The 19635-nt window shown below is 62.4% G+C and overlaps 1 protein-coding gene across 10 annotated transcripts; it reads right to left on the reverse strand.

Annotated features, from left to right (window-relative positions):
- Nucleotides 1-627: 627 nt before the first annotated feature.
- PPCDC (phosphopantothenoylcysteine decarboxylase) lies at nucleotides 628-19239 on the reverse strand. 10 transcript variants are annotated; one of them, XM_002722037.5, is made up of 6 exons: nucleotides 19136-19239; nucleotides 16308-16514; nucleotides 5129-5224; nucleotides 4348-4476; nucleotides 1447-1615; nucleotides 628-1135 (listed from the first exon to the last, which is right to left on the reverse strand). In XM_002722037.5, the coding sequence occupies exons 2-6, from the start codon at nucleotides 16491-16493 to the stop codon at nucleotides 1050-1052; spliced, it is 666 nt and encodes a 221-aa protein (XP_002722083.4). In that variant the 5' UTR covers nucleotides 16494-16514; nucleotides 19136-19239; the 3' UTR covers nucleotides 628-1049. The 10 variants fall into 10 exon arrangements, 3 of the variants coding, with proteins under 3 accessions (XP_002722083.4, XP_069910753.1, XP_069910754.1); XM_070054652.1 differs by lacking the exon at nucleotides 19136-19239 and adding an exon at nucleotides 18619-19126; XR_007915059.2 differs by lacking the exon at nucleotides 628-1135 and adding an exon at nucleotides 2139-3942 and having other exon boundaries at nucleotides 1448-1615; nucleotides 19136-19231.
- Nucleotides 19240-19635: the final 396 nt, after the last annotated feature.

Genomic DNA, 19635 nt, shown 5'->3' on the forward strand with positions numbered 1-19635 from the left:
CTATCCCACAGCACCACTCATCCTGTCAGGTGCCGTAGAGGGGAGAGCTGCTGGAGGTAGCGGAGGCCTTGGTCCTGGCCAGTGGTGTCCTGGCGGCTCTGGAGGCAGCTCCAGTCTCGGGGCTCTTGGGACGGGACGGGGTATCCCCCATGTCTGATCTGGAAGCCAGCCCCAACCCCAGCTCCCGACTGCACAGTACAGCCAAACAGCCGTGAGCTCAGATGCAGGGCAGCAGGGGCTGTGGTCTCGCTGGGGCCTCCTCCCCATTTATGTGAGCTGGGGGGAAGGGGCCCAGACACCCAGCCCCGTCTCAGGAGCAGGACAGCAGAGGAGACCACACACACAGGCACCGGGGGCCCAGGCAGGTCCAGCCCCGCTGGCCGCTCACCTGTGCTTGCAGAAAGCAATGTGGGTCCAGGAGGAAACAGCATGAGGGGTTCAGGCCTCGAGGCTCCAGGCAGGCGCTGGGGCGGGGCAGGGGGCTGCTGTACTCCACGCATTTTCTCTCCCTCGGTCCTCCCCACACCTCCACGAGCGTAGGACGGCGAGGGAGAAGAGCCAGTCGGGGCCAGCAGGGCGCACTGACTCGAGCAGGGGACGGGACGAAGGAGCATCGGCCAGCCAGCGTCAGCCCAGACCCTTCCCAAGAAGGTCACTGTTTATTCCCAGCACCCCAGGTTCACAGCACGGTCAGTGGACACCACGTCCTGCCGGTGGGCACTTAGGCAAGTGACCCACCCCGCCAGGACCTCCAGGTCTCCTGTCACTGAGTCCTGCGCCCAGGAGCACAGGGACAACACAGCCACCATCACGGCACCACTCTGGGAACAGGCAGAAGGGGCTGCAGGCAGCAGGCGTCCTCTGGGAGAAGCCAGGCCCAAAGCCTCTGATGCAGTGTAGCCAGGAGCAGGCCAGTGCCTGGGGCAGCTCCAGGGCAGGCCCAGGTCAGAGCCCTGCTCAGCAAACATGGGCCTCTTCACCAAGGGTGGACGCCTCCCTCCTTCGCAGCTCGGCCAGGAGAAGAGGCCACACGGCACGGAAACCCCAGTTCAACCGTGCTGGACGCCATCGTGCTGGGACAGGGTTTCTCTCACTTTGTCCACAATGGTCTCCACCTCCGCCATGGCCCCCAGACCTGGGAGCAAAGTTCTGCTATGGCCAAGGACTTGCCAGATGGGGCCCACAGCCCCTCCCAGGGTTCCGCCAGGTACCCTACCCAGAGCCCAAGGCCAGGCCAGTGCGTTTGCCTAAGCCACCCCTGGAATCCTTCCTGGACAGCACAGCACAGGCCCTGGGATGGGGCTGCGTGCCAGGGACTCCACCAGGCCCTGCCCGTGACGTTCATCCCGACCACTCTGGCGACTCCCAAGGTCCAGTGAGGGGGGCGATTTTGCCACCATCACAAGCCCTTCTGCGGCCAGGCTGTGAGGCTGGTGAGACGCCCACCTTGGTCTCCACACACCAGCTTCTTTGCCACGCAGGGGATCTCGATGTAGCCGAAGGCCTTGAGCTGGTCCACCTGCTGGGCGGTGATTGGGTGCTCCCACATGGCCGTGTTCATTGCCGGGCAGAAGAGCAGGGGCTTGCTGCGGTCCCAGGCCCGGATGACACAGGTCTGTGAAGGAGGCGGGGCGGGGGTCCTGCAGGTCTGCCGCCACCCACCCCGTCCTCTAGGCCCTGCACCAGCAGTGCAGCCCCAGGCTGCAGGGGCCCGGTGCAGCCTATCGGCAGGCAGCTAGCTAGCTGGCTGGCGGGCCCCCTGGCCCCCCACAGGAGGTGCTCGGGCAATACTGCCAGCGGCCCGGCCCCCTCCAGGCAGGCCCCCTGTCCTCTGCAGGAAGGCTCCCTGTGCCCCAGCCTGAGCCTGAGCCCTGGGCTCACACCTCCTCTGGAGCAGACTGCCTGCATCAGCTCTGCTTCTAGGCCACCTGGCGCTGCCAAGAACCTTCTCAGACACTCACACTTCCCTCCGAACCCTCACCGCGACCCTCACAGAGGAGCTGCCCCACCGCAGCCGGGCAAGCTGCAGCTCCCTGACAGGCGAGCGCTGAAGGCGACCCTGTGCTCCTCTGCCCTCCTCCACCACCCTGCAAAACCCCACTGCCCCCCGAAGCCAGACCCCAGCAGCTCACAGAGACCTGGCTGTGCCTCCTCTCACGGGCTGGGGGGCGCAGCCCCTCCCTCAGAGTCCTTCCTGTGTAGCTGCAAGGCCTGCGGGCGAGAGGCTGTCAGGGCTCACAGCAAGGGCTGGCGCGAGGCCCCGGCCCTCAAGCAGTTCCTGTGGTTGCCAGACACAGGCTCCCTGGGCCGGGGGCTGCCCCAGGAGGGAGCGGGCTCCCCCAGGCACCAACGGCTGCAGGCGCCTCCTCCCTGGACATGAAACCCCCCCTGCAGTGCGGCCCATCTGGGAATGCTACCAACAGGCCAGGACCACAGCTGCCCTAGGTGCCCTTGCCCTCCCCTGGGGACAGGAAGGAAGTTCTGTCCCACACAGCCCCAGACCTACTGCCTGCGTCATCTCAGACACAGCGTCGGTTTCCCACCCAGTGCTGGCAACACGGCAGCTGGGCTGTGAGTGGCCGGTTTCGGTTGCACTTCCTCCTGGCCCCAGCCACCTGCTGCTGCCCTAGCGCTGTGGGGTGGGGGGCTGAGTGGAGGCTCCTAGGTGCCCTCTTCAAAGCCCAGCACAGCAAGCTCTCCCTACCTCACCTTGGACAGCAGCACTTCCTGGGCAGCCCACGGCTCCTCTGAGCCACCTGCCTGCCACCCTGCCTGTCACCCACTGGCAGCAGGAGGGAGGAGAGGAAGTCACTGGCTCACACGGCCACTCCTATCTGTGTCCTGCGCCTCTGGTTCTGCACCCAGGAATCCAACCAGACACCAAAGGGCTGGTGTTCAGCCAACAGCCCGCTCCCAGCTGCATGTTCCATGCTGGGAAGTCACCTCCTCTCTCTAGATCTGCCTGCTTGTGTGGCACAGGACAGGCCGGGGCCTGCATGGGCCAGAAGGCAGACACGGAGGCAAGGGGCACAGGCCCACTCCTAGCAGGCTCCCCTGGCATCCCAGGGTCTGGACTGGAAGGGAGAAGAGGTGGGGAGGGAGACAGCAGGCGGGGGGCCCTGCGGGGGGCATGCGGTGAGTGCCACTGAGCGAGGACACCAGTTCAAGCTTCGTGAGCCTCGTGCCTGCCAGCTTGGGGGGGGGTGTCCTGAGTTCAGGGGTGGCAGCAGCTTTGAAGGAAAAAGGAAGGGAGAGGTCCTTGAGGTCAGCGAGCTTTGTCATACGGGAGGCAGCTGGACAGCCAGTGGGAGGCCTGGGACTTGTGGGTCAGGCTGGTCACACACGCTGACCCCTCTGTGATGAGCAGGACTGGGCGCCTCACCTGCAGGCCCCAGGAGCAGCCCCGCCAGGAAGCGCTCCTGGTGCCTCCGAGGCCAGCTGTCCTGCAGCACACGGCGTGGCCTCCAGGGGCCAGCTCTCCTGCAGCACACGGCGTGGCCTCCAGGGGCCAGCTCTCCTGCAGCACACGGCGTGGCCTCCAGGGGCCAGCTCTCCTGCAGCACACGGCGTGGGCGCCCTGCTCGCCCCAAGCCCTGCCTCAGACGAGGTTGACACTGCAGAGCCCACTGGCAAGCGGGCAAGGACACAAACCGTGCATCTGACCCCAAGCCCCGCCTCCGCGTCACGACTCCCGTTCTTTCCCAAATCGAGCTCAGAACTGCGGGCTGTCTGTGAAAGTGGAGTCACTACTCGCCTCCCACGCCCGCACAACACCAGGGTGCCCGACAGGGCCTGGCAGGACCGTACTGCTGGCTGGGGCGCGGGTGAGCGTGCCTTCCGATCGTGAGTGCCGTGTCTCACGGCAGGGGAGAGCTCGCACTCAGATCTTCCAGGACGACCACAGAAGCAAGGGCAGCTCCCAGGACGCCAGCTCCCGGGAGGCTGCAGGTCCCAGACAGCACCCGCTCTGCACGGCTGGATGCCTGCCAGCTCCCCCCACCTGCCGTCTGCTGCTCCCGCTAAGCTCCCCCTAACAGACGGGAACACCGTGTCTCGGCCTCACTGTGCACGAGAGACCCCTGCGGAAGTCCACCCCCTCTCAGCTCGGCCTCATGCGTGTCCAGAGCTGACGGGGAGGCTGTGGGCCAGGCAGGGAGCCCAGCGGCAGCGCAGGGCAGGGGCAGCCCAGGCAGGGCTGAGTGCTAAGGTGCAGCCCCTCCAGGGACCCCGGGACCACTTGCTGCACAGACAGTGAGGCAGGCCCCGGCCCACGGAAGAGGCTCCTTGCACCAGAAGTCTGCAGCTTAGCAGGCCCGGGCAGAGGGGAGGGCACGGGAGGTCACTCACAAGCAAGTTGTCACAGATGCCGCTGGCCACCTTCCCCAGGGTGTTGGCGTCCAGCGGGGCCACCAGCATGAGGTCGGCCCACCTCCGCAGGTCAATGTGCAGCACAGGGTCACAGCGCTGCTTCCACATCTGGCCGAGGGAAGGGGGCGGGGTCACCGAGATGGCCACTCTCTCAGCGTGTGTGTCGGGGAGAGGGGCCAGGCACAGTAGGTCAGGGGCCCGCATCCCTCCCACAGCTAAGCGGGGCCTGAGAGAAGCCAGGCCCTAAGAGACAAATGCCCCTTGTCTCCCAGCCATTCCCTCTATGGCTTGGTTTTCCAGAGCGCTGACATCTGGCAGGGATCTCCCGCCGGGCTGGAGGCGGATGCTTGGGCTGTCCAAGCCAGCAGAAGGGCCCCAGGGCGGGGTGGGGGAGGCAGGCCAGCCAGAAATGTTCTGGGCTGAGAATGTTTAAAATCGCCTGGCAGGGCACCCCTGGGAGGCCCTGCTCGGCGTCTGGTGAATGGGCCCGGCGGCCGTGGGAAGTGAGGCGCTGACGCCAGGAGCCACGTGGACCAGGGTGGTGGGAACAGAGCGGCTCTGTGGCTTCACCAGGCCAGATAAGTACAAGGACACTCGACCCCGGGCACCTGGCCAGGCTGAGCTCCGCCCGCAGGCCAGCAGCCGGACAGATGTTTTCCTCGCCGTCTCTGCCCAGATGGCCCTGACCGCTGACGGGAGCCCAGCCCAGTTGCAGGGAGGGCTGTCCTGCCCCTGCTGGTGGGAACGCACCCGCACTGACCTCCCACTCGTCAGCGTCGCTGTAGAGGGCGACGGCCACGTCCTGGGGGCTGTAGAAGTGTTTGGCTCTCTCAGTTGTGACCACTGCAACTTCCAGCTGTCACCAAGCACCAGCGGAGGAAGGAGGGGAGAAACCGTCAGACCCGCAGGCCTGGGGGCCGTCGGGGCAGAGGGCTGCAACAGCAGCCAGCCCGCATCTGTCACCCGAGGTCAGGCCCTCCCAGGTGCACCCGTGCCCACCATCCAGTGCTCAGGGAGCAGCAGGCCCCGCTGCCCGGGCACAGTGGCTGGCAGGCGGAGCAGGCTGGTGACAGGGAGAAAGCTCAAGCCACTGCGGTGGCCTCACGGGGTCCGAGTCCAGCACATGGCAGCCCTGCCCTCTACAGGCAAGGCACTGGGAGCTGGTCTGGCCCCGCAGTCACACCCCAGCCCCAGTGAGAAAGCAGCAGAGGCCTCTGGGTGCTTCTAGGAACAAGGAATCCTGGGAAGGGGGCCTGCTCTCAGCGGCCTCCACACGCCCATCGTTTACTCATAAATCGCCCACACAGCACGGGGCAGCGTCTGCGTGTGTGAGACGTGCGGTCAGACTACCAGGCTGGGAGGGGAAGGGAGAAGGAAAGTGTGTCCCCAGCGTGTCCCCAGCGTGTCGGGAGGGGACGCCCGCCCAGGAGCAGAGCAGTGGGCGTACAGTCACGCTGGGGACCTGTTTTGAGCCAACACAGATTGGAAGGCTTCATGTAGAAAACTGAACTTCCTGGCTCCCATGAAAGGCTGACAGCCTGAGGGCTGCTGGCCCCATTTCCCTACTCGCTGACCTGGGGGCACTGAGCAAGGGCGGCCTCGCGGCTGGGGCGTGCCATGCCTGTGCCAACTCAGCTCCAGGCCTGAGCGGTCAGCGAGCTCTGGACAGCACCTGGGAGCAGGAAGCAGAAGTCTGGGAGGAAGCAGTGCAGGAGGTGACCCATCCATTCTCCACCTCACTCCCACGAGCGTCTTCCCTCCACAGGCCTTGTACAAACCTCAGGGACGTCGGGGAGGGGCCCTTTAAACCAAGCCCCTCAGAGTGCTGGCATGGCCGCGCACAGCCCCAACAAGCCTCGTCCAGCCCTGAGCGAAACGCCTCTGCAGCACCCAGCCCCAGAGAGGCCGCGGCACAGGGCACTGCCGTGGGTCTCATCTTCCCCGTGGGGAAAGACACAAGGTCAAGTGTGGGGCACAATCACCTAGAGAGGAGCATCTAACTTCCAAACTAGCAGAAGAAAATTCTATCCGCCCAACAAGGTGGGAGGAGGGAAGCAGCAGACACCACAGGGGATCCGTGCACAGCCTTCGATAGGACGCAGGAGCAAGGCTTTGTCTCTACACTAAGTCATTTATTTGAAAGGCAGAGAGAAGAGAGGCAGAAACAGAGATCCTCCACCCACTGGTTCACTCCCCAAATGCCCAAAACAGCTGGGGCTGGGCCCCACCAAATCTGGGTGTCTGGAACTCCATCCAGATCCCACGTGGATGGCAGGGGCCCAACCACCTGAGCCACCACGCTGCCTCCCAGGGTGCGCACTAGCAGGAGGCTGGGTCAGGAGTGGAGTCAGCACTGAGCCCAGACACTGCTGTGTGGGACGTGGGCATCCTAACGGGTGCCTAAAGCGCTGTGCCAAATGCCCGCCCCCCAACTGACCTTTTAATTCCATTTTCCTGCAAACTTTTTGAGAGGCCCTTGTGAAAGTAATTTCTAAGAAAGATACAAACACTGCAGAACAAAGAGAAGAGGACAGAAAAGGACAGCGTGAGGCAAACTCATTTGCGGGAGAAGGAAGGGGACAGATGGGATCAGACGGCACCAGACAGGCGAGAAAGGGAAACGCTGCGAGCTGGGAGCAGCTGAGAAACCAGGGCGCACGACGGGCTCAGGAGCGGCAGCCACTGCGCACCTGCGGCACAGAGCTGGGCTCCCCTCCCGCAGGAGGAACAGGTAAGCCCCCAGATCTCCCCCCGAGCCCAGGCAGCCCACCCATCACCCTGCCCTGCCCCCGCAGGGGTCCACATGCCAAATCTGGCAAATCGTGGTTAAAAAGGAGCCTGGAATAAAAGAGATAACTTATGGAATGACCAGAAGGCTGAGTCCTCGTCTCACACTTGGCACTAAGAACCCTGGTGTACGAGGCAGGACACCACTACAGTGTTTTCCGGAAAAACCAAATGACCTGGGAGTGGAGGGCGGCACCTTCAGGTTTTAAATTCCAAGGTCCCCAATAAAACTTCGTGTCCCCAGCTGCGTACCTGCCTGCCAGACAGCAAAGATGGAGTCTTTGACATTCAAACAAGAACCAAGCAAGGGTATTAGACACTGGAGGAAGGCTGAATGGCAGGGAAAGAGACAAAATACATAAATAAAAACCAGAAACCCACAGATAATGCAGGGACAAGAAGACGAACATGAGACCGTACCAAGATATGACATAATGTTATTTTATTTATTTATTTTCATTTTATTTTTACGGCAGAGAGACAGACACAGGGATCTTCCATCCACTGGTTCACTCCCAAAGATGCCTGACATAGCTGGAACTGCGCCAGGCTGAAGCCAGGAACCACGAACTCCATCCAGGTCCCCCAGGCGGGTGGCGGGGACCCAGGTACTTGAGCCATCAGCTCTGTGTCCCAGGCTGTGCATTACCAGGAAGCTGGATTGGAGGACATAGGCGTCCCAAGCCGTGACTGAGCCACTGCACCAAACACCCACTCCCATAATGCTGCTTTTAAAAAACAAATGTTCAGGGGACAAAAACAAACTCTTAGAAATGAACAAGATCAGGGCTGGCGCTGTGGCATAGTAGGTTAAGCCTCTGCCTGCAGTGCCAGGACTCCATATAAGCGCAGGTTCAAGTCCTGGCTACTCCACTTCCGAGCCAGCTCCCTGCTAACGTGTCTGGGAAAGCAGCAGAAAACGGTCCATGTGCTTGGGGCACTAAACCCACATGGGAGACCCAGAAGAAGCTCCTGGCTCCTGGCTCCTGGCTTCAGCCTGGCCCAGCCTTGGCCCTTGTAGCTATTTAGGGAGTGAACCAGCAGATGGAAGATCTCTCTCTCTCCCTCCCTCTCTCTGTATTTCTGACTTTCAAATAAAATAAATAAATAAATTAAAAGGAAGGAAGGAAGGAAGGAAGATGGTCAATAGTGAAATTAAAAACTCAATACAAGCTCCAGAGGAACCTTCCAGAAAGTAGAACAGAAACATAAAGAGATGGATAATAACAGCAATAATAAGAAAGTGGAGAGAAACGGAGCAACCCAGGAGGTGAAAATCCAATAAACTCCATAAAGGGAGTAGAAAGACAGAGGGAGACAGGCCTGCATGGGGTGTAGCGGCTAAAGCACGGTGGACTAAGCCTGCTTCTGTGGAGCTGATATCCCATATAAGTGCTGGTTCAAGTCCCGGCTGCTCCACTTCCGATCCAGCTCTCTGCTGTGGCCTGGGAAAGCAGTGGAGGATGGCCCAAGTGCTTGGGCCCCTGCACCCTCATGGGAGACCCGGAAGAAGCTCCTGGCTCCTGGCTTTGGATTGGCCCAACTCTGGCTGTTGCAGCCATTTGGGGGGTGAACCAGTGGATGGAAGACCTCTTTCTCTCTCTGCCTCTGCCTCCCTGTAACTTTGCCTTTGAAATAAATAAATCTTTAAAAAAAAAAAAAAGATAGAGGGGAGAAAAATTACAAAAGAAATAAAAGTTCCCCAAACTGCAGAACCCAAAAGTGGGAGCCCGTGGGGTCTGAGAAGGCGGCCCCACAGCTTATCAGGAAACAGTAGTGTCACATTCTGACTGTCTATCAATGGGACAGAGCCCACACCCCGACCCATGTGGAGCCTGCAGCCAGCAGGGACAAGGCCGTGCTCACGTGTGCCCAGCCAGGCCCAAGCATTGCTTCTCCTGTGCCCAGCAGGCTCCCTCCCTCTGGCCCATGGTTTGCTCAGCCTCAGGGAGCTCCTGGGGTCTCAGGCCTGCTGCTCTCCCAGCCAGCACCAGAGATACGAGGCCACATCACGAGCAGCATGAAGCCAAGACAGAGCTTCCACACGGCCACAGGCTGACAACCAAGAGAAAACCCTTTGTAAGGAGCGTCTTCACGGGCAGTACCTACGCTGGCCATGTCCCCAGGTGGCCCAGGGGGCTGTCCCCAGATTTCATCAAAGGCCTCACGTGCATCCAAAGCTACTAGGCGCAGGGCAGGCGTTTGGCCCAGTGAGTAAGACGCGCTGGCTACTCCACTTACGAGTTAGGTTTCCTGCCAATGTGCCCTGGGAGGCACCAGATGGTGCTCCAAGTAGCTGGGTCCCTTCCACCATGTATGAGACCTGAATGGGGTTCCTGGTTCCCGGCTTTGGCCTGGCCCAGCTCTGGCTGTTGAAGTCATTTGGGGAGTGAACCAGCAGATGGAAGACCTGTCTCTACCTTTAAAATAAATAAAATGTAATTTTTAAAAATAAAAACCATGGCCGGCGCCGTGGCTGACTAGGCTAATCCTCCGCCTTGCGGTGCCGGCACACCAGGTTCTAGTCCCAGTCGGGGTGCCGGATTCTGTCCCGGTTGCCCCTCTTCCAGGCCAGCTCTCTGCTGTGGCCCGGGAGTGCAGTGGAGGATGGCCCAAGTGCTTGGGCCCTGCACCCCATGGGAGACCAGGAGAAGCACCTGGCTCCTGGCTTTAGATCAGCGCGGTGCGCCGGCCGCACCATGCTGGCCGCGGCGGCCATTGGAGGGTGAACCAACAGCAAAGGAAGACCTTTCTCTCTGTTTCTCTCTCTCACTGTCCACTCTGTCAAAAAATAAATAAATAAATAAAAAATAAAAGCCCTTCTCTCCTACCTAACATGTGAACTGAAATTGTTCCTGGTGGGCCAGATGCAGCCTCAGGGACAAGCATTCTCCAGCACCTCCTGCGGCACCCGTGGGCGTTTCCTGTGGTCATCTGTAGGGCCACCTGCTCCACTCCCAGACATGGACAACTCCAGCCTCTGCCCCACTCCCCGATGCCCCCACACACCCTCTAGGCCACCAACCACAACCCCACGCCCCCCACCCCGCATCGGGAAGGGAGACGAGCCCCTCCCACCACCACTGTCCTGCCTTCTTAGCCTCCAAAGGGACCTCAAGGACCCACCCCCCCACACACACCCCGCCGGGGACCTCAAGAACCGGATGCTGGTTCAGTGGTCTTTCCCCAAACACAGGAGCAGCTTCTGGCACAGCCCGACGTCCCGGCTGTGTGGTCTCCTGTCCGCTTGGCCACTTGCCCCGCTTCTCTTCTGTAGGGGACCACTGTCTCACCCCGGAGAGCTCCCCCCGGCCTGTACCCTTTGCTCTTTAAGAACTTCCTGGGTCCACCCTCGCCGTTCGGAAACCTGGAGAGCCGCTTCCTGAAGACGGCTCCCCCTCTCCCCAGCGCCCCGGCTGCCTGTCACTCCGGGCGCAGAGGGCGTGCCAGCGCCAGTGCCAGCCTCAGGAACTTCCTCCTGCCGCTCCTCGCGCTGCCTCCTGCAGCGGGCTCGGCCCTGCCCTCTGGGCTCCCGGCCCCCTCGGCAGCTTCCCTGGCAGGTGTGGGTCTGCGTCTTCACCGGCCAGCGTGACAGGTCCTCCCCACTTCTCCAGGGTGACCCTGACCCCAGGGTGGCTGGCAGGCCTGGGCAGGTTTTTCTGGTTTCCAGGGATGCCACTGGCTCTGAGTCATGAGCCCTTGGGGCTTTGTTCTTTCGTTTTCATTCACTCCCTCAAAGGTGCTGGGAGCCAGGGGCTGGGCCCTGGGTCTGAACCCACACACAAAGCCTTGTTGTGTCCCCTCGGCAGCACCCAGCAGCTCACTCGCCCTGACCTTTCCCGCAAATGCCACGGAGCCCTGGCAGGGCAGACTCCCGAGGGCAGGAACCCTCCTCGGCTTCCTCTCACACCTCCCTGGGTCCTGGCAGCAGCAGGGCTGGGCGCCAGAACACCGTCTCCAGGGCGGGCGGAGACGCAGACTGATTAAGACACTGGCATCACACATCACGGGGCCTGGGTTCAAGTCCCAGCTGTAGCCCCCGACTCCAGCTTCCTGCTGATGCACACCCTGGGAGGCAGCAGGTGAGGGCTCAAGGATTGGGGTCCCTGCCGCTTATGTGGGAGACCCGGATGAAGTTCCTGGCTTGTGGCTTCAGCCTGGCCTGGCCACTGAGGGCATTTGGGAAGTGAACCAGCAGAAGGGGGCTGTGCGTATACGTGTGTGTGTATCTCAATACATTTTAAAAAGAAAAAGACCAGTCTCCTCCACACTGCATCATTCCTGAAAAGCAATTCTGTGCCTGGTCCCCAGCTGAAACCTCTGAGAACAGTTTTTAAATATTACTTATTTGAAAGACAGAGTGATGGGGGGGGGGGGGCGAGTGGGGAGGAGAGAGAGAGATCTTCCATCCACTGGCTTACTCCCTAAATGGTCACAGTGGCTCAGGCTGGGTCGAGCAGAAACCAGGAGCCAGGAACTGCAGCCGGGTCTCCCACGTGGGTAGCAAGGACCAAGCACTCGGGCCGTCTTCTGCTGCTTTCCCAGCCACATCCGCAGGAGCGGGGTCAGAAGCCAGCTTACTGACTGTGTCACAACGCCCTGCCCCCACCCTACGGGGTCTAACACTCTAACCTGAACTGTGCGTGACACGCTGCGGCTTGGCCAGACCCCAGCGCGTCTGCTGCCTGCAGCTTGTCGTCCACCGCTGGCCGAGCCGGCTGGCAAGTCCAGCTTCCTTCTCTGCAAAGCAGGCACGGAGCGGCTCAGGAGTTCCTGCAGCGCAGGCAGGAGAGGCCGCAGACCGAGGGCGACTCCTCCACCCTCGGCTGCAGCTTGGCCCTGGCTGCTGTGGCATGCGGGGTGTAAACCAGAGGATAAGATAACAGATCTCTGTCTCTCCGCCTTTCAAATAGTAAAGAAATAAATCACATAGTGTTCATTCCTGCTTCTGTCAGGCAGGAAGTTAGAAGTTAGCCTGTGAGTGTGTGAGGGGCCGGAGGTAGCCAAGCCTCTGCAGCCCCGGATTTCACACTCCCAAGTCCTGTGCAGGCCTGAGAAAGTGGACAGGTGGTCTCCGCGCTTCCACAGAGTCCTCTCTGCTCAGCACCACAGGGGTTACCTGGCCTGGTAACATGGAGCCCTAACACCTGCCCAGCCTCCTCCAAGGCGGGCACCGGGGGGGCTCCCCGGTCTGACAGCACCACAGTGAAGCCTGGGGAGGAATGCCACCTGACTCACACTCAGCGGCCTTTGTCCTGGAGGGGGAGGGGAGAGGGGGGAGAGAAAGAGCGGGAGGAACTGGACCCCTTTCCCTTCTAAGCCCCCGCCTGAACCCAGCGCGCTCAGCTCCCGGCTCTGCTCAGCCACCCCCTGGGCCGCCAGGTGCATTCTCCCCACTAACCATGCACCCGTGCTTGCCAGCGACCGGGCACTCTCTCTCTCCGTCCTAACAGGCGCCCTGCCCCATGAAACCTTGCTCCCTTGCTGACCGCTCCTCTCTGCTCACACCGGAGTCCCTTCTGCACGAAGACCTATCCCACCCATCGCTAACAGAACCATTTAAACAACGTGAAAGCCATTTTTAGCTGCAGGATACACAAAACCAGGCTCTGGGCAGGCTCTCCCCCAGGGCCTTGCTAGGCCCACGCTTTCATGAGGGTCCGCCCAGGCCAGCTCAGGGCTCCACCCTACTCCTCTGAGCCCCTGCCTCGTAACCCACAGTGGCACCTGGCTCTCCGGGGGGACAATCTGTTTCTAGCTCTGTTTCCAAATTAGAAGCCATGCTACAAGGAACACCTTGTGCACACCCTGAGCTTTTGTAAAGACCACCAGGGGCTTTTTCTGGGGGGATCAGGGGCTGTGGACTTTGCCAAACTGCCCTCCAGAAACGCAGAATTCGCCTGGTCCCACGCAGGAGCAGGGCCTCAGGGCCGCACCCTTGAGAGCCCTGGACAGCCTGATGGACACTCGTCCCAGCTCCAGGCTGGCCTCCCTCTGGCTCTAACCCGCTGACCCTGCCCTGGCAAAGGCCAGCGTGGTGCCTGTCTCCAGCCACACCCGGGACAAGCTGCCAGCCAGGGCGGACGCTGACGGAGCTGACCCCACACGGGAACTCCGGGCGCAGATGGCCTTTGTACCCCAGCCCTGTCTGCCCTCACGTCTAGAATCTCCTGGTCACCTGATTCCCTGCCCTCTTTCAGAGGCCAGAAAGACCTGACCTGTCCCTATCCTGGCGTCAGACCGCCCCTCAGCTGCCGCCTCCCGCTGCCTCAGGACATCACTGCTGGTGGCAACCCCACCCCTCACCACCACCCTCAGACTCACTCCCGGGGACACCGCTGCCCGGTGCTCCCCCTCACTCACCCCGCCCCGGGATGCCAGGACATCCCTGTGGACCTGGAGCAGGCGGGGGCAGGCGGGGGCCGGGCCTGTGGGGTGGCCCAGCTGCTCATTTGCTAGTCAAAACCTGCGGGTACCTGAGGGAGGTCAGGAAAGCCCTGAGTGCGTGAGCTCTCGGCTCAGCAAAGAGCCCAAGCGACTGCTCCCAGGGTGAGCAGAGGGGCAAGAGGGAGCTCGGACCCGCCGGGGGAGGCCACCTGCTGGGGCAGCACAGGCAATGCAGGGGTCTCCCAGGCTGCTGAGGTCTACCCGCAGCGGGTGGCTTGTCCCATGTGTCCCCAGGCCACGTGGCTGGCCCAGAGGACTCACTGCCAGGAGCCAGGCAGGGTGGCAGGCAGGAAAAATGCGTGGTCTTCAGGGTGCCGCACTCTGTGCCCAGTGGTTGAACCAAAGGACAAACCAGGCCCCCAGTGGCCTCTCCCGAGCCTCACGAGAGCCTGGGTGCACAGGCTGGTCACCCCATCTCAAACTGAGGAAGGCAGGTCCCAAGACGCCACGCCAGGGAGGCCTCCCTCCCAGCTCAGTGCCGGCTGGCTGCCTCACTTTGCGCTTTGATCCTGGCCAGAGGTGGGAGCCAGCCTCTGTTCCAGACCTGCCCGTCCCCTGGACAGCCTCCCGCCCCAGGCAGCCCTGTCCTCGCACCCCCGCCAGCGCCGCTGCGTGGGACGCAGGAAGTGGCGGAGCTGCCTTTCCCCCAGCTCGGAGGCTGCCCATCTGTTTCCTGGGCTAGGACGCCCCGCCCCCGCCCGCCCCCGGGCCGGAAACTCGGTTGCTCGGGGCTATGGGAACAGGGAGCTGCAGGGTGCCCTCCCTCCCCGGGGACTGCAGCCCCTTCCAGGCCTCCCACCCCGGCTGGCCAGCTCCCACGGAAGGTCCTGGGCACCCCACAAGCACAGAGCCCACCCTGCAGGTGCCCACGAAACTCTCCTCCCACGCCCCCCCCCCCCCCGCCCCAGGCCTGGCTGGCATCCGCCACCAGCAGCTTCCCTGCTTATCCCAGCCTGGGGGTGGGGCAAGGGGTGACATTCTGGGTAGAAGTTTGTGGAAAATTTAAAAAAAAAGTGATACAAGGCTTCCCAGCCCCTGTAGGCTTCCCACAGGGTCATCTTCGAGTGAGCACCGCCCCCTGCTGGCCAGGCCAGGTACAGCTGCCTGAGCCACACGAGCCCAGCACAGCGCAGCAGGCAGATGCACTGCCTGGATCCGTATCAGAGTGCCTGGAGTGCGCTCCCGCTCAGCCTCCTGCTAACACGCACACCCCGAGATAGCTCGAGTGTTCGAATCCCTGCCACCCACGTGGGAGACCCAGGTGGAGCTCCAGGCCCCTGGCTTCAGCCTGGGCCAGCCCCAGCTACTGTGGGCATTTGGGGAGTGAACCTGAACCAGATGGGAGATATGTTTATCTGTCTCTATCTCTGACTTTCAAATTAAGGGAAAAAAAAGTTAGCATCCAACACGCTACCGCAAATGAATAAAGAAGAGCAGGACCACAGGGCTGGGCCGGCACTGTGGTGCAGCAGGTAAAGCTGCCGCCTGCAGTGCCGACATCCCATGTGGGCCCCGGTTCAAGTCTCGGCTGCTCCACTTCTGATCCAGCTCTCTGCTATGGCCTGGGAAAGCAGTGGAAGATGGTCCATGTGCCTGCACCCGAGTGGGAGACCTGGAAGAAGCACCTGGCTTCTGGTCAGCCCAGCTCCAGCTGTTGTGGCCATTTGAGAAGTGAACCAGCAGATGGAGGACCTCCTCTCTTTCTCTGCCTCTCTCTAACTCTGTGTTTCAAATAAATAAATAAACCTTAAAAAAAAAAAAAAAAAGGCCGGCGCCGTGGCTCACTAGGCTAATCCTCCGCCTAGCGGCGCCGGCACACCGGGTTCTAGTCCCGGTTGGGGCGCTGGATTCTGTCCCGGTTGCCCCTCTTCCAGGCCAGCTCTCTGCTGTGGCCTGGGAGTGCAGTGGAGGATGGCCCAAGTGCTTGGGCCCTGCACCCCATGGGAGACCAGGAAAAGCACCTGGCTCCTGCCACCGGATCAGCGTGGTGCGCCGGCCGCAGCGCGCCGGCCGCGGCGGCCATTGGAGGGCGAACCAACAGCAAAGGAAGACCTTTCTCTCTGTCTCTCTCTCTCACTGTCCACTCTGCCTGTCAAAAAAAAAAAAAAAAAAAAAAAAAAAAAAAAACCGCAGGCTGGGGCAGACACAAAGGAGGCCTGCATGGACCGAGCCTGTGGGGAACCTGAGACGCGGAGGGCAGTGCGGCGTGGCCACACAGCAGTCATCGGGGCAGAAGGTGAGGAGGCCAGACCAGGAGGGGCTGCGGCCTGAGACCCTCCAGCACCTCGAACTTCTGCCCCCAAAGCCCGGCCAGAGCTGGGGAGGCCCAGCAAGGGCAGCGGGCAGAGGCCCTCACCCCGGCACTCGGCCGTGGCTCCGGGCGCATCTCTGGCGGGCAGTGGGAGCCCCTGGGCTTTCAGCGTGCTTGGCCAGCAGGACGACACGCGTGTGACACAGCGGGGAGGAGGAGCGGGCACCGAGGACTGGCCGCCTCTCTCCAGCCGGCCCTCCTCCCACACAGGGCCTCGCGCAATCTCAGGGTTAACGTCCTCCACTGTGACCTTCCTGTCATCTAGGGCCTGCTTGTGTCGCACACAGGTCCTGTCTCCTGTACACCCTGCCCCCCCACCACACACACACACACAGAGGAGCTCAAGAAAAGCCGGGCGCTGGGCGGGAGGCCACCCTCGCCCCAGGGCACTCACCCCGGGCACGTCCAGAAGCCCCGACACCAGAAGAGGAAGCTTCAAGGCCGCCACGCTGCCCGTGACGCCCACCAGGACCCGGAACTTCCTCTCCTCCGAGGGCTCGGTCGCCGGACACGAGGTCCTTGGTTCCACAGGGGGTCTGGGGGCTCCAGATTCCGGGAGCCTGGTGGGCTCTGGCTCCATGAGGCTGTCAGGATTCAGGGTCTGAAAACAGAACAAAAAGCGCCCCCTTCAGTCTCACAGCTGCACCAGAATGTCCAGCCCTGGGTGTCAGGGCGGCCCCAGCTTCTGGGGGCCAGTCTGATGGGAAAGTCAGAGCCTGCCCCGCACAAGGCCAGGGAGGTAGCGAGGTGTCAGGTGCGCGGCAGTCCAGGAGGCCATCCGAGACCCTGCCACAGGAATGACAGGAAACAGCCTGGGTTGCAAAGGTGAGGCGGTCTGGAGGAGGAAGGCAGGTTTGGGAACGGGGAGCAGCTCAGAAATGGGGCCCGGGGCCAACGCTGGGGTGCAGCAGGTAAAGTCGGCACCTGCAGCGCCGGCACCCTATAGGAGCGATGATTTGCGTCCCCGCCGCGTCCAGCGTCCTGCTAATGGCCTGGAAAAGCAGCAGCAGAGATCCAGATACTCCTGGTGCTGGCTTTGGCCGGGCCCAGCCCAACGGTTACAGCCATTTGGGGAGTGACCAGTGCATGGAAGAGCTGTCTGCCTGTCCTCCCTCTCCAAACTCTACCTTTTCAAATGAATTATTTTAAATGGTGCTAAAGTGAGAGCCAGGGTTGTGGGGGCCTGGCGAGGTCAGGCCAGAATGCAAGCAATGCGAGGCGTCTGAGTTTATACAGTGTGCAGGCGACAGCGCGAGGGCCCTGGTGCTGGGGCGCCCGACCAGAGGGAGCGGCCGGAGGGGCCTGCGAGGCCTCAGTGAGTTTATACAGGGCACTAGCGACAGCGCGAGGGCCCTGGTGCTGGGACGAGGGGAGCTGCAGTGAGCTGGGGCGACCGACGAGAGGGAGCGGCCGGAGGGCCTGGTGGAACCCAAGGCCACCAGGGCTGTGGGTGTTCTGGGAGCTGAGATAGTTGCCTCTGTGCCTGTCCCCGTAGGTCCAGCTGGGCACCCCCTACAAGTGAGCGCCCAGGAAGGGAGAGGCGTAAGGGGACACAGCCCACCCCACCCCCCAGACCTACTGGTCAGTTTCTTCCTCTGGAGCATGTGAGAAGCAGTGGTCATGACCACACAACCGCCAGCCACGCCCCCTCCTAGGCTGGCCCGGGCCACCCCAGCAACCACGGAGGACTGGCAGCAGCGCGCACTGGGCGAGGACTGCGGACCCCGGGGCTCTGCAGGGGTCGCAGCTGAGCGCAGTGGAGGCTACGGCTCCTCAGTGACCCCCGACCCCCACCCCCGGCAAGCTCCCTGAGCTGTGGCCAGGCCTCACTGCCACCCTGGGGCAGTCCTCGCCATCCATGAGTGAAGAACTGTGGGCAGAGGACGGAGGAGGAGTCGTGCAGCCAGAGCCCTGGGCCCTGTCCACGCTCGTGCTCCCGCCCTCGTGTGTGACTGTGGCCGAGCTCCACTGGCCAGCAGCTGTGACCTCTGCCCCACTTCAGGGCCCCAGCCAAGGGCATGCTTGCCCAGAGCTGGACAAGAGCGTCCACCCAGGGACAAGGGAGCCTTGAGGGCCTCAGCCTTACCTGTGGGATGGCAAACCCCTCCCTGCCCCACCCCTGCCAGGACAAGGGGATTCTCCCAAAACCAGAAGCAGCCCTTGACCCGGCCCCCCAGGCTGGCGTCACTCCTAGGGACCAGGCCACGGGGCAGTCACACCAGGGACTGAGCAGCTTTGTACCCCCCATTCTAGAAGCCGGGGCAGGTGTGCGTGACAGCCACCCGGAGAATCCTAGGGCAGGTGCTATGCTGTGAGCATCTGTCCCTCCAAATTCAGGAGTCTCATGTTAACAGGGTGGGGGCTTGAGCCAATGGGTGTGGAGCTGGAGCGACTGGATGGAGTTGGTAGGGTGGAGCCCCCGCGGTAGCCGCGGCCTGCGCTCCCAAGGAGCCCTGAGCCTCAGGAACCCCACGCAGGTTACGGGGACACCCCAGGGGCCCGCCATGCCGGGGCCACAGCCAGGGGAGTGGGCGGAGCAAGGGGCCCCGGCTCGAGCCCCGGACCGGTCTCAGGGGCACCTGCCAGTCACTCTGCGGACAAGGGTGGGCGGAGCTGCTGCAGGGCTGCACAAAGGAGCCAGCGCACCCGGCCAGGCAGGGCCGGGGGTCACCGGGACCCGGACCCACCACGTCAAAGCCCCTCACCGCTGACCCCGGCCGCTGCTCGGGCCCGTGTCCCACCAGTCACACGGAGCCTCGCGCCACCTTAACCGCCTCCCCGGGGCCGACGAGGGCAGGCGGCTGCTGCGGGGCGAGCTCGGGCCCTGGCTAACCGGCTGCAGCGGCAGGTGCCCCGGAGGCCCCCGCGGGCTGGGGAGCCCCAACGTCCGGGGCTTCCGTCCTGTTTCCACCAACTGTTCCGCCGCCCTGGGTACCGCGGGCAGCCCCCGCCCCTTTCTGGAAGCAGGCTCGTGGTTCACTGGGATAAACGCGGTGCGCGCTGGCGAGCGGACAGGACACCTTCCACGCGGGAGGAGCCGCCCGGCGGGCGCAGAGGGAACCCCCTACTCCGGGCCCCGCCGCCCCCGGCGGCACGCCCGCGGTGAGGAGGGGTCGCACGGGCGGCACGGCCTCTCCTCACACACACACACGCCCGCGACTCATGGCGGCGAGCGCGCCTTCTCCGCTCTCCCCAGGCTCCCAGGCCCCTGCGACCGCTCACCCGCGCCAGGCGCAACTCGCGGCAGCCCCAAATATCGCGTGATCTGGGCCACCCTCCGCTCTGATTCCGAGGGTTCCGCTGCCTCCCGACAGGACCTGGGAAGCAGCGTGGCCGCGAGGCCTTCTGGGAGTCGTAGTCCACAGCTCTGCTTTCTGGGAGTTGTAGTCCATTTCTCCACCTTGCGGAAGCTACAGTCGGTTTTTCATGATTTGGGCCCCGCGTTCTTTGTATTGGCGGACTCTCGGCAGGGCTTGGCCTCATTGTGTGGCTGCCTCACCCTCATCCTGCCCCCACACACTGCTTATCACCGGGGGACTCAATACTGAGTAATAATAACCGCTTTTTGGGGAGGTAAACAGGGATATAAGATAAGTATGGCGTCCCCGCTCTCAAGACAAACAGAAATGCAGAATAATGCAGGATTAGGTCCACCCCGAGCGTCAGGCACGAAGGGCTCCCGCCTTGGGATCTTATTTTAAAGATTTATTTATTTTGAAAGC

Source organism: Oryctolagus cuniculus, chromosome 12, assembly GCF_964237555.1.
Source record: "Oryctolagus cuniculus chromosome 12, mOryCun1.1, whole genome shotgun sequence".
Lineage (NCBI taxonomy): Eukaryota > Metazoa > Chordata > Mammalia > Lagomorpha > Leporidae > Oryctolagus > Oryctolagus cuniculus.